The sequence below is a fragment of the Pan troglodytes genome, chromosome 22 (assembly GCF_028858775.2).
Source record: "Pan troglodytes isolate AG18354 chromosome 22, NHGRI_mPanTro3-v2.0_pri, whole genome shotgun sequence".
Taxonomy (NCBI): domain Eukaryota; kingdom Metazoa; phylum Chordata; class Mammalia; order Primates; family Hominidae; genus Pan; species Pan troglodytes.
The window spans coordinates 43,348,209-43,364,773 of NC_072420.2; the positions used below are offsets into that span (position 1 = coordinate 43,348,209).

Sequence of the window (16,565 nt, forward strand, 5' to 3'; positions counted from 1 at the left end):
ACTAATTTTCTAGGGACAAGGGGCAGGGGAAGGAGGAGAAGAAAGAGTCCTTGCTGCTCCTCAGAGGAGACGCAGGAGAAGAAAGTCGGGGAGGAGTGGGGAGCCAGGGTGGCAGGAGCGATGGCAAAGCCCCTTCCTGCTGCCCACGCAGGTCCTGGCTTTCTCTCCATCCACTGCACCATTTCCAGGGCTGCTCTCATGGTGGGAGCCGGAGAGACACTGAGAAGAGGAAGGAAGGAGGATCCAAGAGGAGCCCAGCACACCCGGCTTCTCTGCTGCCCACCCTCCACTCCATCCTCCCAGCCCGGGCCCTTCCTAGGCAACCCTGGCACGGGTCCTCACTGGCCACACTGAGGCCATCAGCAAAGCACCTGGCCTCTTCACACCTTGGGCTCTGGGTCTGTAAGGCAGTGAGGCTGAGGTTCCTGGGACAGCTGGGCACCGTGGACTTGCCCAGCTGAGCACAGGCATCAGGGGCTAGAGGGGCCCTAGTCCCGATGACGACCGAGTGCCCTCTCCACCTGGGGAGTTTGGAGGACTCCGCTCTGCACTGAGGGCCACGCTTCAAGCCCAGTGCCTCTTATGACTGAGTCTCTGGGGAGAAATGAGCCCTCCAGTGCCAAATGACCCACCACTAAAAGGCCTTTTGAGGCAGGGCCTCTCCTGAGCCCACGCAGGCACGTGGTGGGAGATGAGAGGTTGTGGGCTCACTTCTTGACATTCTGTGTGAGTGAGGTCATTCATAGGGTGAGGGGAGAATCAAGGGGACAGAGGGCCCTCTAGTCCCCAGCACTTGGGCTCAGCTGGCAAGTCCACAGTGCCCGGCTCTCCCGAGAACCTCAGCCTCACCGCCCTACAGACAAAGGGCCCAAAGTGCAGGGAGGTCAGTGCCACACAGGTTTTATTTTTTCCCATTATTGGTGTTTAAAATTGTAAAGATTTTCCACGTTACCTGTAACCATCAAACCACATGTATTGCCCCCAGTTAATCACCATGAACAGCTTGGTGTGTATACCCCTCCATATTCACTGTGTTTCTTCTTCCAGGAATGAGCTCATTCTCTATACATCACTCCGTAACTTGTTGTTTTTACCTAGTAAGAAGTCATGGGCGTCCCACCAGGTGAATACTTGCATGCTTGTCTTCATCTTCTTAACAACTACCTGACACTGCAGTGTCTCAGTCTGTCTGAACTTAAACAGCTAGACATTGAGTTCTCAGAGTCTGGAGGCTGAAGTCCAAGATGAGGGTGTGGGCAGGTTCTGTTCCTGGGGAGGCCTCTCTTCCTGGCTTGCATACAGCTGCCTTCTGGCTGTGCCCTCATGAGGCAGAGCAAGAGACAGCTCTGGTGTCTTTGGCCCTTGTAAGGACACCAACCCCATCCCGTGGGCCCCACCCTCAGGAACTCCTCCAAACCTAATCACCTCCCAAGGCCCCACCTCCTAATCTTACCCACTGGGGATGAGGGCTTCATTATATGAATTTGGGGTGGGGGTGCCTCAACATTCAGACCCTAGCACCATGGGACCACTAATGTGGCATCCTGCCTGTGGAGAGATGCACAGACTGACCCATCCAGACAGCACAGTGGAGCACGCTCTTTCAACCCACCTGCACCTGACCACAGTGGGCACTCAGGAAGAAATGGGTAGAGCGAGTGAATGAATGAATGAGCAAGTCAAAGACATGAACACATAACATCTGACTGTCTCCCTGTGTGCTCGTGTTTCATTCTGATACATCCCTCCCTAAATTCATCTGCTGAGACAAAGGATTTTGAATGAATGAATGAGCAAGTCAAAGACATGAACACATAACATCTGACTGTCTCCCTGTGTGCTCGTGTTTCATTCTGATACATCCCTCCCTAAATTCATCTGCTGAGACAAAGGATTTTAACTGGTGTTTCTACACTGCTTTCCCCAAGATGTGGCAACCCACACCCCACCAGCAACACCTGTGACGTCTGCCGCCCTGTGTCCTTGTAGCACCTCTCTTACCAGGTTTCCAAATGTTGCTAAACTGCTGGGTCAAGGAATAGCATCTGCCTGGGGTTGGCCTCACTTGTGTGAATTTTTTCTTACTCCTCTTGGCCGCTGCCTGTTCCTGGTCTATGCCCGTTCCATTGGCTGCACTGTCCTTCCCTGCCTCCTGGCCAGAGGCTGTCGTGTGTCAGCGACAGAAACGTTTTGGCTGTCGTCTGCACAGCCAGTATTCTCTCCCCATCACGCTGGGCCTCGTGATGACGGGGGCGGGGGGGCGACATCACAGAGATCCCAGTGCATTTTCGACTTCGTCACTGTCACCATCCTCTCTTGTTCATTTGGGGGATACAGTCGCCATCAGCTCAACAGAGCAAAAGAGAGGGAGGCCACCTGCATCCGCCAGGTGCTGAAGTGGGTCCAGGCAGCTGCCAGAGTCTGACGTTTCCAACTTGATACAGCACCTGTGATCGGCAATAGTACCCATGACAACATTTATTTAATTGACCAAACACGAACATTATAGAGGAAGTTGATCATTTAAATGATATACTTGAAATTCATCTGAGTAAGGAAGCTGAGAACAGTCAAAGAAGCTAATTTAAAAAATAAAAAAATTTAAAAACCACCTAATCCGCTGAATTCTAATCATGCCGAGTGCTTATCTCTCCTGCCAGACATACGGCGAGCGCCTTGCAGAGTCTCACGGTGGCACTGTCTTCTCTTTTGCAGCACTCCCTACAAAGTGAGACCTGTGGCCATCAAGCAACTCTCTGGTAAGGCCCTGCTGTCGTTTTTTAAACTAAAAGAAGGAAAAAGAAATCTTGAGCTTGCCCCTGTGATAAAATATATACTAGTTAAGCATTTGAATCTAAGCATTTGAAATATATATGAGTTACCTTTGAAGCATTTAACTATATGTTAGTTAAGCATTTGAATCTGCATTTGAAGCCGATACCACTGCAGAATCTGAAACCTTGTACTACTGTAAGGGCTCTGCCTTTCTAACCCCAGGGAGAATAGCATCTGCCTGGGGTTAGCCTCCCTTGTGTGGATTTTTTCTTACTCCTTTTGGCCACTGCCTGTTCCTGGTCTATGGCCGTTCCATTGGCTGCACTGTCTGTCCCTGCCCCTTGGCCAGAGGCCATCCCAAGGACTTTGCAGTTGCAGGGCGGCATCCACTCTGGTCTTCCTGGCCCAGCACCTGTCCTCCCCACTCCACTGTGAGTTGCCAAGGCAGGCATTTGTGGCCCCTGGGATGCCTTGGGGTGCCTCATACAGTTACTTGGGCCGCCGTGTTACAATCCTTTTTCTTTTTTTTTTTTTTTTTTTAAGACGGAGTCTGGCCCTGTCGCCCAGGGCTGGAGTGCAGTGGCACGATCTCGGCTCACTGCAACCTCTGCCTCCCAAGTTCAAGTGATTCTCCTGCCTCACCCTCCCAGGTAGCTGGGATTACAGGCGTGCACCACCAAGCCTGGGTAATTTTTTTGTATTTTTGGTAGAGACGGGGTTTTGCCATGTTAGCCAGGCTGGTCTCGAACGCCTGACCTCAGGTGATCCACCTGTCTTAGCCTCCCAAAGTTCTAGGATTACAGGCGTGAGCCACAGCACCCAGCCTAGAATCCCTTTTCCATTTGATTTTTATCACTTTTATTTATGTGTGATTTATACATCATAAAATGCCATTTAAGTGCCTATTTTGATGAGTTTTGAAAAATGTGTACACCCTTGTAACCATCACCAACATCAAGAGATTTGCACCACCTAGAAAAGCTCTCTCTTGCCCCCTCCAGTGTGTCTCAGTCCACAACTGACCTGCTTTCTGACATCATCCATGAGATTTCTTTTTGAGAGTTTCATATATAAGAAATTACATGGTACATGTGCTCTTTTTGACTCAACATAATGTTTTTGAGACCCATCCATGTGCTGTGTGTAGAGACAGTTCATGCTTTGTATTGCTAAGTGGTATCCCATGGTGTAGGTTGTACCACAGGGCGTCTTCCATTCACTGTGGATGGACATTTGGGTTGTTACCAGTCTGGGGGCTTTTAAGAATAAGGCTGCTGTGAGCATTAAAGTACAAGTATTGGTGGAAACGTATATTTTCATATATTTCATTTCGCTTGGCTAAATGCCTAAGATACCTATAACCTTGCCAACTTTTTTATACAGTTAAACATATACTTAACCGTCTTCCCTAAGAGTGGATATAAGAGTCTGTAGAGTGTTCCCCAGTCTGGGTTTGTCTGACGTTTCTCTCACGACCAGCCTGGGTGTGGTGGGTTTTGGAAGGAATACGTGGGGCGCATGACAGCCAGGTAGGACCACGGGCTTCTCCACTGCAGAGTTACTGTTGATCTCCTTCCCTGCTCTTCTTTGAAAGCAAGTCACTAAGTCCAGCCCACCCAAACAGAGGAGAGAAAAACCGAGGTTCGTTTTCTCTACACAGATATTCATTTCTCCAGCACCATTTGTTGAAAAGATGATCTTTTCTCCCACTGAATTACCATGACACCTTTGTGGAAAATCGATGGGCCATGTATGTGTGAGTCTTTTTCTGGACTCCAGATCCTGTCGTGTGAATTTACATGTCTTAAAACAACAGCACACCATCTTGACTACCGTAGATAAATAGTAGGTCTTGAAATCAGGTACTCTAAGTTATCTCTGGTTTCTTTTTTCTTTTTCAAAAATGTTATTGCTTTTATTTTCAAATAAATTTTAGAATCAGTCTATGAATTGCTTCCAAAAAAACAGTCTGCTAGGATTTTGACTGAAGTTGCATTAAATATACAGACCAATGTGGGAAGAATTAATATCTTAAGAATGTTGAGTCTTCTGGTTCATAAATATGGTCTATCTCCCCATTCATTTGGGTTTCCTTTAATGTTTCTCAATAATGTGTTACCATTGTTAATATGAAGTACTTAATAAATACTGATAAATACATCACTATTTCATGTATTTAATGGTACTGTAAATGGATTTTTTTCATTTCAATTTCCAGTAGTTTTTAGTTTATAGGAATTGGCTTCTGTATGGGACCTTGCTAAACTCATTTATTAGGTCTAGTACCTTTTTGCAGATTTCCTATGATTCTATAGATGATTTTCTTATAGTGCTGGTCTTCTGACAACAAATTCCTTCTGCTTTTGTCTGAAAAAGCTTTTCTTTGCTGTTTTGCTTTTTTTTTTTTCAAAGAGAGAGAGAGATAAAGTCTCTGTCTGTTGCCCAGGCTGGAGTGCAGTGATGCAGTCATAGCTCGTGACAGCCTTGACCTCCTAGGCTGAAGCAATCCTCCCTCCTCAGCCTCCCAAGTAGCTGGGACTATAGGCACACACCACCATGCCCGGCGAATTTTTTAAGTTTTTATAGGGACAAGGTCTTACAGTATTGCCCAGGCTGGTCTCAAACTCCTAAACTCAAGTAATCCTCCCTCCCTGAGATTACAGACGTGAGCCACCATGCCCGACTGACAGTGTTTTTATTTCATCTGCATTTTGAAAGGGTATTTTCTTGCCATAGAGAATTTTAGTTTCACAGTTTTCCAGCACTGTGAATATGTCTTCTCATTGTGTTTTAGCTAGTACAGCTTCTAATGAGAAGTCTGTGATGTCTTATCTTTGTTCCTCTGTGTGCAATATGTCTTTTTCCCTCTGGCAACTTAAGATGTTTTCTTTATCACTGGTTTGCAGGAATTTGATTATGATGGCCTTGGTGTGGTTTTCTTTTGGTTTAACCTGCTTGGTGTTCATTGATCTTCTTGGAACTTTGGGATCATATTTTTCATGAAATTTGGAATTTTTTCTGCTCTCCTCTGTCTCTCTCCTTTCCCCTGCGACCCTAACTACCTGAATGATAGACAGCCTGAGAGCATCCCCTGACTCACTCACACTGTTTCTTTCTTTCCAGACCTTTTTTTCTGTTTGCTTTATTTTTCTTAGACTTTTCCGTGACGTCTTCCATTGCACTGGTCTTCCCTCCTGCAGTATCTAGTCTGCTGTTAATCTCGTTCAGTGAAATTTTCATTTCAGATATTGCATTCTTCATCCCTAGGAATTATGTTTCCCTCCTTTTTCGTATCTCCCATTTTTACATCTCCCATTTATGCCTCATTATGTTTATATTTCCTGTAAATGCTTATACCTCATTATAATTCTGTTTCATGCCATTGTCTGCTGGTTTCCTCCTCTCTGCCATATCCGAGTCTGTCTCTGTTGATTGATTTATCTCCTGGGTATGGGTCATATTTTTCTGATTCTCGTGAATCTAGTAGATCTTGATGGAATGCTGATCACAGGAATGCACGCTGGTTCATCATCTGGTTTTGTTTCTCCCAGTTAAGAGTGTTGGGCTTTGCCTTGGCAAGCAGTTAAGTTACTTGCACATCAGTTTGATGCCTTTGAGCCCCACCTTTAAGCTTTGTGAGAATGGCTCTAGAGGGCCCTTACCCCAGGGATAGCTCAGTCCTACTAAGACTTGATCCCTTTGGGGTCTCCCCCAAACTCCTGGCTGATCACCAAATTCCACTCTGGCTGTTTAGAGTGCAAATGTTTGGAGATGAGAATGAAAGTGCCAGGGCCTTGAAGGTCGTTGCAAGGATGCTGGCTTTTATGCTGAGTGGCGTGGGCAGCTATTAGAAGGCTTTCAGGAGAGGAGTGACATCATCACATTTGTGTTTTAAATCTTGCTCAGGGCGCTGGGTCGAGATCACGAAAGGGAACTGGCAGCAAAGGTGGAGGCAGAGAAATCCAAGAGGAAGGTATTTTTTTGGGAGGAGACGGAGGCCCAGGCCGGGGTGGGGGCCATGGAGGTGATGAGGAGCGCAGGTTCCAGCAGGTTCTAAAGGAAGGGACAAGCTTTTTCCTAAGTGGAAGCGGGATATAGAGACCCATCCGGGGCTTCTTTGACCTGAGCACTGAGCGCCACGGCCCAGGGAGGGGGTTGCTGCGGGTGGGCTTGGCCTGCTCATCAGACATCAGGTGCATGAGGAGCAGGCAGAGTCAGGGCAGGTGGCCTCTCGGCTGTCGGCTCCCAGTGGATGGTGTTGAAGTCTGGGACTTGGTGAGGCCGGCAGGGAGTGAGTGAGCACCAGCAGGAGAGGCCAGGCCTGAGCCGAACAGAGACCGAACCCATCCGTGGGAGAAGGACGCTGGTGACAGGACACCATCGGGAGCAGAGGGGAAGCCATGAAGCCCTGGAGGCAGGAAGAGGCAAAGGCTGGCCGGGTGTGGGTGGGGTGCTGCAGGGCTCTCGCAGGCCAGCGAAGACAGGCGAGATGGCTGTGCTCAGAGTTAGAAGAGCATCGCTGGGAGCAGAGGAAAGAGGGATTTCTGTGTCGCTTGGGGGCCCATCCAGGACCAGTGGGAGATGGAGTTGGGCTCATTGAGGGAAAGAGGTGAATGGAAGGAAGTTGGAACCAGCTGTCCTAAGGCCGGAGCTGCTCCTCCCTGGAGGACTCCGGCAAAGGCTGCTGGCCTTGGGCTGTGCGGGCACCCAGTGGCTGAGAGATCAGTGCCCTCTGCAGCCCTCCTGGAACTTGGATCCTAGGAGCCACAAAGGGGCTTGAAAAATAATCCATCCTGAGAAACACAAAGGCTCACATTAAACTTCGCATCGTAAAGTTTTGAGTAAAAGAACAATAAGGGGCATTTCTGCTAAAGGTGCCAGGATGAGAAAAAGCAGAAAACAGTGCTGCACCTCCAGGCTCTGCACCGTCTCTACAGAGGGCTGGGGCTGGTTCAGGAGCATTCGGCCCAGGCCGTGATCTCCTCGAGAAGGTGGTCAGGGCCCAGGCTCCCGCCAGCCCTCACGGCAGCACGAGGCTGGCACGAGACAGGTGCTTCAGGTGTTTGTTGAGAGCTGCACACACTTCTGCTGGGCTGGGCAAGACTTCCCTCTTCAGAGAGGATGAGCGGCCACACGGAAGGCCAGGCTGGGTGTCCCTCCGGGCCAGCCGAGGAGCGCTGCGCTTATTCTGCAGTGAGGAGTCGCTGGCTCTCCAGGGGAGCTGCATTTTCCTAGCAGCGTCAACCCCTCCCACATCTCCATAGTCACATCCTGGCTGGGCTAACACCACCTTTCCCCGCCTCTGGGTGCGTGGGGACCCCGCTCTCCAAATAGGCCAGTGTTCCAGGCTTTTCTTTAGGAGACAAAGTCGGTGTCAGGTAGACCCCCCACCCCGCCAAACACACACACACACACACACACACACACACACACACACGGCTTTCCTGAGAAATGTGTTTAGAGAACATTTTTTCCATTTGGGGTTTGTCCTTAGGAATTCTTCACTCTCTCTATGGCAACAACCTTCCCTCTCCCATCCATCGGCCTTGGGTCCCAGAGCCACTGAGCCATGGCCCAAGGTCAGGAGTTAGCTCTAGCGACGCCGCCCTGAGTTCTGGCCTGTAAGCAGCCCCAGTTGCCCTTGTGAATCAACAGACCACATTTCCAGTGGCAATAAAAGACCCTCAGAAAAGGAAATGGGAGCTGTTTCTAGACTAGCACAAGGCTCAGGGGGTGGGGGGTGGGGGGCAGGGTGCAGGGAGGCCAACGCCACGCAGCCCCACACCCAGCCTTTCCCAAGGCCCTGGGTTCCTCACTGATTCTCAGCAGGTTTCAGTAAATGCCTCTAACAGGCCCGGTGGAACTGTGCAATGCAGAAACACCCCAGGGTTTTGCTGTTTTGCTACTTAAATATTCAGGAAATAGTAAAGAGAAGAGTATTATCAAAAACGTGACTTTTCATAGAAAAGGAAGAATAGGCCAGCCCTGGCCTGGGTCCACAACCCCAGTGTGAGCTGCAGAGACTTCTCTGGAGCGGTGAACAGCTCCTGCCAGGAAAAAGCATGGCACAGCCTCGTTCTCCAGCATAGAGCAGAAGGAATGGCCCCGTCCATGCGAAGGTCTGTGTTCACCAAGCATCTTCTGTAGAAAAATGCTCTCTTCGCCTGATCATGGGAGGGAATCAAATGGATAGAGCATTTCTCCCTTTTGTGACTAAAATAAAGGTAATAGCAACTACAAAAACCATGACACAGGCTTCTCAGCATCTTTTTATAACGATAGTGCTGATTTTTTGGAAAATCCTTGAGCCTCAATCACTTTTATTTGATGTAAGCCGCTCAAACTCAAAGAGTGGTGTTTTCCAGATTATAAAACACAGATCTCAGCCGATGGCAGTTGACGGGTGTCCCCCAAGTGCCCTCGGCTGCCAGGAGCTGGCAGGGGAGATGCCCATGATGAGGATTGGGTGCCGTGATCACAGCACGCAGGAAAAGGACAGGGCCTCCCTCAGCGTGGCAGATCGCGTGGGTCCATGGGTCCGTGTGATCTCATGACCGTATCAAGGGGATTGTGTCTTTTTGACCAGAGCGTTAGGGAAAGCGTGCTGCAGTCACACGCCAGGACGGCCCCCCACGGCCCAAGTCCTGTAGGAGAGCCAGGGGCTATCACGATTTTCTTAGGCGCAGCAGCAGTTGAACCGTGCTGTCACACTTAACCCAAGTGATGACAGCCTCTTCAACTAGGACAGTGCTGTAGGGGTCTGGTTCTGCTTGTTCTCCCCCACATTCCTGCCTGCCCTAGGACCCAGGACATGTCTCTAGTCACACACACCCTGTTCAGCCTCTGCATCTGGCCCCCGCAGAGACCCACACCACATTCTACTCCCCTGGCCAGAGACCGAGGGTGACTCGGAGGCTTCCACTTCCCAGCAGCTTTATTGGCGTTGCTGTTTCCATAGAAGGACAATAAAAGGGGGCCATAAGGAGGCGCATCCGCAGAGTGCGTGCTTGAGCTTCTGCAAGCCAGAGGAGGCCGGCAGGGCGGGCAGGCTGGCTGGCTGTGCCCCACAACATGCATGTGGAGAGGTTTTGGGGGCAGCCATGGAACCCCGGAGCTGCCCCCACATGAGAGTTCCCCCAGGTGGTGACCAAATGCATTTACAGTCCAGCCGCAGTCCAGATGCAGACGCACGGTAACTGTAAAACACACAGCAAATTCTGAAGGCTTAGTATGAAAAAGAATATAAAAATCTCAGTCATTTTTATATTGATTTCATGTTTCCTGGTTGAGATGTCATTGATATAACATAAAGCCCACCATTTTAAAGTGTACATCCTCAGCCAGGCATGGTGGCTCACGCCTGTAATCCCAGCACTCTGGGAGGCTGAGGCGGGCAGATCACCTGAGGTCAGGAGTTTGAGACCAGACTGGCCAACATGGTGAAACCCTGTCTCTACTAAAAATACAAAAATTAGCTGGGTGTGGTGGTGCACATCTGTAATCCTAGCTACTTGGAAGGTTGAGGCAGGAGAATCGCTTGAACCTGGGGGTAGAGGTTGCAGCAAGCCGAGATCACACCACTGCACTCTAGCCTGGGTGACACAGTGAGACTCTATCTCAAAAAAATATATATATATATACAACCTCAGTCTTTTTTAGTGTCTTCATTTTGTTGTGCAACCATCACCACTATTTAATTCCAGAACATTTCCATCAACCCAAAAAGAATCCCTGTACCTGTTAGCAGTCCCTCTCCATCCCCTTCACCCCCCAGCCCCTGGCAGGCCCTGTTCTCTGTCCTGTGCATTCTGACCTTTCACATAACAGAATCCGTGGCCTTTCCAGCCTGGCTTCTTCCACTTTGCACACTGTGTTGCAGGCTCCCCGCGTTGTGGCACATGACAGCTCTTTGTTCCTTTATGGCTGGATGACGTTCCGTTGCGTGGCTGCGTCGTGTGGCTGCATTGTGTGGCTGTGTCACGTGGCTACGTCACGTTTGGTTGATCCGTTCATCAGCTGATGGACATTTGGGCTGTTTCCACAAAGGCTATTGTGAATGATGCTGCTGCAAACGTTTGTGTGAAAATTTTTGTATGAAAGATACATGGTGAAATGAGGTATTTTGAGGTACATTGGATTAAATGAAATATTAAAAATTTTTTTAAAGTCTAGCCGTCTTGAAGGGGAGGGCCTGAGAGAAGTGCTGAAAGTTCACAGCAGAGGATACCGGATGCTGCGGGTGTGCCAGGCTGGCCTGTCCAGGAGGTCCCTGCAGCCTGGATGGGAGGTCCCTTACCCACTAATGGGTGCCTCCTCCAACCCCTGAGTCCCCCTGCCTGAGGACTTCCTCTGTGCGCGGCACACGCAGCTGCCCCGAGGTCAGTCCTCCCCAGTGAGAGGGAGCTGAAGGACAGGTGCCCAGCTTCTTTGCTCCACAGTGGGACCATTCTCTGACATCATCAATGCAGTTGCTCAAAGGGAGCTCAGAGCGAGGAGTCACCTGTGCATCAGCTCACCCTCTGGGAGCTCTCTTCCCTTCCATGCCTCAATCCCCCACTCCCTCCCAGGGCTTCCTGGGCTGGCCTCCAAATGCACCACTACCCCAGCTCCTTGTCTCCGGTGGGCTTTTGAGGATCTCCAACTAAGAACCTTAGACTCCAAGACAGGTCAAGCCCCCTGGCATACTCATTTGTCATTTGGATGAAATAGCCTTAGGAGAGCTACTTAACCCCACTGAACTTCCATTTCCCTGACAAAATAGGAATTCTAATGCATACCTTGCATGGTTCTTGGGAGGATAAATGAAGTAATTTATGCAAAATGCTGAGCACAGTGCCTGCCACTTGGTAAGTGCCCAGTAAATGGTTGTTATCATTGAAAATGACCTAGGGGGCATTTTTGAATGGCTAAAGTTATGTCTCTCTGGAATTGCTGAATTTTAATAGAACAGGAATGCTTCCTAAGGTCTAAAACAAAAGGCGGAGGACTGGCTGTGTCTGCCCTGGAAGCCAAGTTAATGCTGGAAGTCTGCGCATAAATATGTTGCTCATGAGAATAATAATGCTCCTTAATAATATTGCCTATTTCAGTGCAATTTCAGTCTAGAAGGCTTTATAAGCAAAGCCACAGTCACCCTTACTTGTATTTTTTTTGAAACAAAAAGACTGCAGTGTATAAATGAAAAATAACCATTTCTGGAATGGTGTGTTCAGACGGATTCCCCTTAGAGTAGCCTAGTCAACGAAGACAGCAGCAGCCCTTAGCGTGCCACTGTCAGAGATATTGATGGCAAACAGTAATACAGAAGCCTTCGGAATGGAAGTGTCCTGACGGCAGATTTGAGTAAAATGGAGATGATGACAGCCGAACATTGCTGCACGGACCTCAAGACTGCAAACGTTAGGACTGCCCTCCCTGCTCCTAGGCATTTGTGAGAACCAGGCCAACCCATACCCACCCACTGCTGTGTCCTGCCTGACTGCACTGAAATGCACAGATCCTGTGGGTGCAGTTTGATGAGTTTTGTTTTGTTTTTTGTTGTTTTTGTTTTTGAGAAGGAGTTTCGCTCTTGTTGCCGAGGCTGGAGTGCAGTGGCGCGATCTCGGCTCACTGCAACTTCTGCCTCCTGGGTTCAAGCAATTATCCTGCCTCAGCCTCCCATGTAGCTGAGATTACAGGTGCATGCCACCATGCCCAGCTAATTTTTTGTATTTTTAGTAGAGACAAGGTTTCACCATGTTGGCCAGGCTGATCTCAAACTCCTGACCTCAGGTGATCCACCTGCCTCAGCCTCCCAAAGTGCTGGGATTACAGGCATGAGCCACTGTGCCCAGCCACAGTTTGATGAGTTTTGATAGAAGTGCATGTGTTAGATCTTTCAGGAATCACCACCCAAACCAGAAATACCATTTGACCCAGCAATGACGTTTATATATATACCCAAAGGAATATAAATCATTCTATTATAAAGATATATCTACATGTATGTTCATTGTAGCACTATTCACAATAGCAAAGAGATAGTATCAATCCAAATGCCCATCAATGATAGATTGGATAAAGAAAATGTGGTACATATACACCATGGAATACTATGCAGCCATAAAAAGGAACAAGATCATGTCCTTTGCAGTGACATAGACAGAGCTGGAAGCCATTATCCTCAGCAAATTAATGCAGGAACAGAAAACCAAACACCACATGTTCTCACTTATAAGTGGGAGCTGGACAATGAGAACACATGGACACAGGGAGGGGAATAACACACACTGGCGCCTGTCGGGAGGGTTGGGGGAGGGAGAGCATCAGGATAAATAGCTAATGCATGCTGGGCTTAATACCTAGGTGATGGGTTGACAGGTGCAGCAAACCACCATGACACACGTTTACCTGTGTAACATCCCTGCATGTCCTGCACATGTATCCCAGAACTTAAAATTAAATTAAATTTTTTAAAAGTGCACGTGCATGTAACCGCCACCACAATCAAGACAGAGGACATTTCCATCACCCTAGAAAAATGTCCCTGTACCCCCTTCAAGGCAGTCCTCACTGTGGAGTTCTCTGCCTATTTTTGAGTTTCATGGAGTTGAAATCATACAGCACGAGCTCTTTGTGTCTGGACTCTTTCACTCAACATCATTTTTGTTTGTTTGTTTGTGTGTGTGTTTGTTTTTTGAGACAGGGTCTCACGCCTGTTGCCCAGGCTGGGGTGTGAGGCACAATCATGGCTCACTGCAGCCTCGACCTCCTGGGCTCAGGTGATCCTCCCACCTCAGCCTCCGAGTAGAGACATGTTGCCCACGCTGGTGTCGAACTCCTGGGCTAAAGCAATCCGCATCATGATGTTTGTAAGATCCATTCGTGCAGTTATTTCCTTTTGCACTGCTGAGCACTGCACGCCTCGCTCATTCATTCTTCTGTGGAGGGACATTTGGGTCATTTCCAGTTTAGGGTTCGGCTACTAGAATTATTGTACAAGTCTTATTGTGGGCATCCTTGTCCGTGATCTTGGGTCCAACTAGGAGTTAAATGGCTGGCTCATATGCTGTGTTTGTTTAACTTAAGACTTAATTGTTAAGTGTAAGAAACTGCCAAGCTGGGCCGGGCACAGTGGCTCACGCCTGTAATCCCAGCACTTTGGGAGGCCGAGGCGGGCGGATCACTTGAGGTCAGGAGTTCGAGACCAGCCTGGCCAACATGGCAAAACCCCATCTCTACAAAAAGTACAAAAAATTAGCAGGGTGTGGTGGTGTGTGCCTGTAGTCCCAGCTACTCAGGAGGCTGAGGCAGGAGAATCTCTTGAACCTGGGAGGAGGAGGTTGCAGTGAGCAGAGGTTGCGCCACTGCACTCCAGTCTGGGTGACAGAGCGAGACTCCATCTCAAAAAAAAAAGAAACTGCCAAGCTGTTCTACCAAGAGGTTGTACCATTCCACATTCCCACCAGCAGCATCTGAGTGATACAGCTGTTCCACATCCCTGCAACACTAAGCATTCTCTGCTTACATTTTAGACATTCGAGTAGGTGTAAGAGCAATCCTATCTTCTTATAGTTTTAATTTGCATTTCCAAGTAACTTAATGATGTTGAACATGTTGCTGTGTCTTATTGACTATTTGAATGTCATATTTTGTGAAGTGTCTGTTCAATAATATTTTGCTCAGGCCAGGTCCGGTGGCTCACGCCTGTAATCCTAGCTCTTTGGAAGGCCAAGGTGGGTGGATTACCTGAGGTCAAGAGTTCGAGACCAGCCTGACCAACACGGTGAAACCTCCTCTCTACTAAAAATACAAAAATTAGCTGGGTGTGGTGGCAGGTGCCAGTAATCTCAGGTACTCGAGAGGCTGAGGCAGGAGAATCGCTTGAACCCAGGAGGTGGATGTTGCAGTAAGCTGAGATCGCGCCTTGCACTCCAGCCTGGGTGACAGAGCAAAAGCTGCATCTCAAAAAAAATATGTAAAAAGGATTTTGCTCATTTTTTAAGCTGGCTTGTATTATTTTTGTCACTGGTTTGTAGGAAACTCTACATAAGCTAGGATATAATTCATTTGTCAGATATATGTGGCAAACATTTTTCCCAATTTGTGATTTGCCTTTTTCATTTTCTTAATGAGGTAATTTGATGAGCAGAGGTTTTTAATTTGATGAATTCCATCCAATGTAACAAGTTTTTCTGTTGTGGTCAGTACTTCTTGTGTCTTCTCTCTTCTCTAATAAGTTTTTTTTTTTTTTTTTTTTTGAGACAAGGTTTCTTGTTGCCCAGGCTGGAGTGCAGCTGTGCGATAAGCTCACTGCAACCTCTGCCTCCCGAGTTCAAGTGATTCTCCTGCCTCAAGCTCCCGAGTAACTAGGATTACAGGCGTTTGCCACCACGCCTGGCTAATTTTTTTGTATTTCTAGTAGAGATGGGGTTTCACCATGTTGGCCAGGCTGGTCTTGAACTCCCGACCTCAGGTGATCTGCCCACATCGGCCTCCCAAAGTGCTGAGCCACCGCACCAGGCCCCCCAAATTGCTAGGATTACAGGAGTGAGCCACCATGCCTGGCCCTAATAATTTTTTTTATCCCAAGGTCATGGAGATACATTTTAGAAGATTTAGAGTTATAGCTGTTATGTTTTTTCTTAATTTAAAGAAAATTTTTAACAACCCAATCTGTTGAGATGTTATGTTTTAATCTGTCATTCATTTCAAGTTAATGTTGTGTGTGTTGTGAAGTAGAGACTGCCATTCATTTTCTTCCCCACGCTGACACCCAGCTGTTACTGCACCACTTGTTAAAAAGACTCCTTTTCCCGCTGAATCCATGGCTCCTTTGTTGAAAGTTAATGGTATCTCTGTGTTTGGGCCTCTCGCTGAACTCTGTTCTGCTTCATTGATCTATTTGTCTATCCTCACACCAACACCACACTGGCTACGTTACTGTGCCCTGGAATCAGGTACTCTAAGTTCTCCATGTGTCCTTCCTCTGCATTTGTTTTGACTGTATAGTTTCTTTTCTTTTCCCTACAAATTTTAGAATCAACTTGTCAATTTCAAAAAAAAAAAGCCATCTATGACTTTGATTACTATTTTATTTACTATATAATTTGGGGAGGGTAGTGTCTTAACCATACTGAGTCTTCCAACCCATGAACATGATACATCCCTCCACTTATTTAGGTCTCATTTAACTTCTCAAAAGGTTATGGCTTTCAGGATAAAGGTCCTTCATGTCTTCAGTTAACTTTACTCCAAAGTGTTTTCTGTTTTCTGGTTTTATTGTGAATAGGATTTTATTAATTTTCCAATTGTTTGCTGCTAGTTTATAAAAATGTAATAGATTTTTGGATGTTGGCGTTGGATCCTGTGAATTTGCTTAATTCATTGGTTAGTTCTAGTTGTTGTTTTATAGGTTCCTATAATTGTCCACAGAGACAATCATGCCATCTAAGAATAATGACAGTTTTAATTATTGCATTCCGATTTTTGGCTTTTATTTCTTTTACTTGTCTTGTTGTACTAGTTGAAACTGCAATACGGTTAAACAAAAGTGAGAGCAGACAACCTCGCCTTGTTCCCAATCTTAGAGGAGATGCCTTCGGTCTCTCACCGTTACGTACGATGTTAGCCACAGATTTTTTTGTGGATGCCTTTCATGAGGTTGGAAGTCCCCGTCTACTGTTGTTAGTTTCCTGAGAGTTTTTTGTCTCATGTTCTTTGACAAAATTCTTTGTTAACTTTTATCAAATGTTCTCTCTACAGCTACTGAGGTGGGTTGAGGAAGTGTCCTCTTGTTCCTTGTTTTCTAA

The 16,565-nt window shown here is 47.6% G+C and overlaps 1 protein-coding gene across 9 annotated transcripts in view; it reads left to right on the plus strand.

The window, feature by feature from the left end:
* The window catches only part of PDE9A (phosphodiesterase 9A), a 123,079-nt gene that overhangs the window by 42,741 nt on the left and 63,773 nt on the right, over window positions 1-16,565 (plus strand). For 6 of the 9 annotated variants that reach the window (XR_010154451.1, XR_010154453.1, XM_001140087.8 and 3 more), the window contains exon 4: window positions 2,716-2,759. Coding sequence is in view for 4 of the 9 variants with exons in the window: in XM_001140087.8 (XP_001140087.3) it covers window positions 2,716-2,759 (44 nt within the window). In the remaining 5 variants the exon portion in view is untranslated. Of the gene's footprint in view, window positions 1-1,047; window positions 1,124-2,715; window positions 2,760-16,565 lie in introns of those variants that run through there. The other 3 variants (XM_063803507.1, XR_010154452.1, XR_010154454.1) reach the window with 1 other exon arrangement.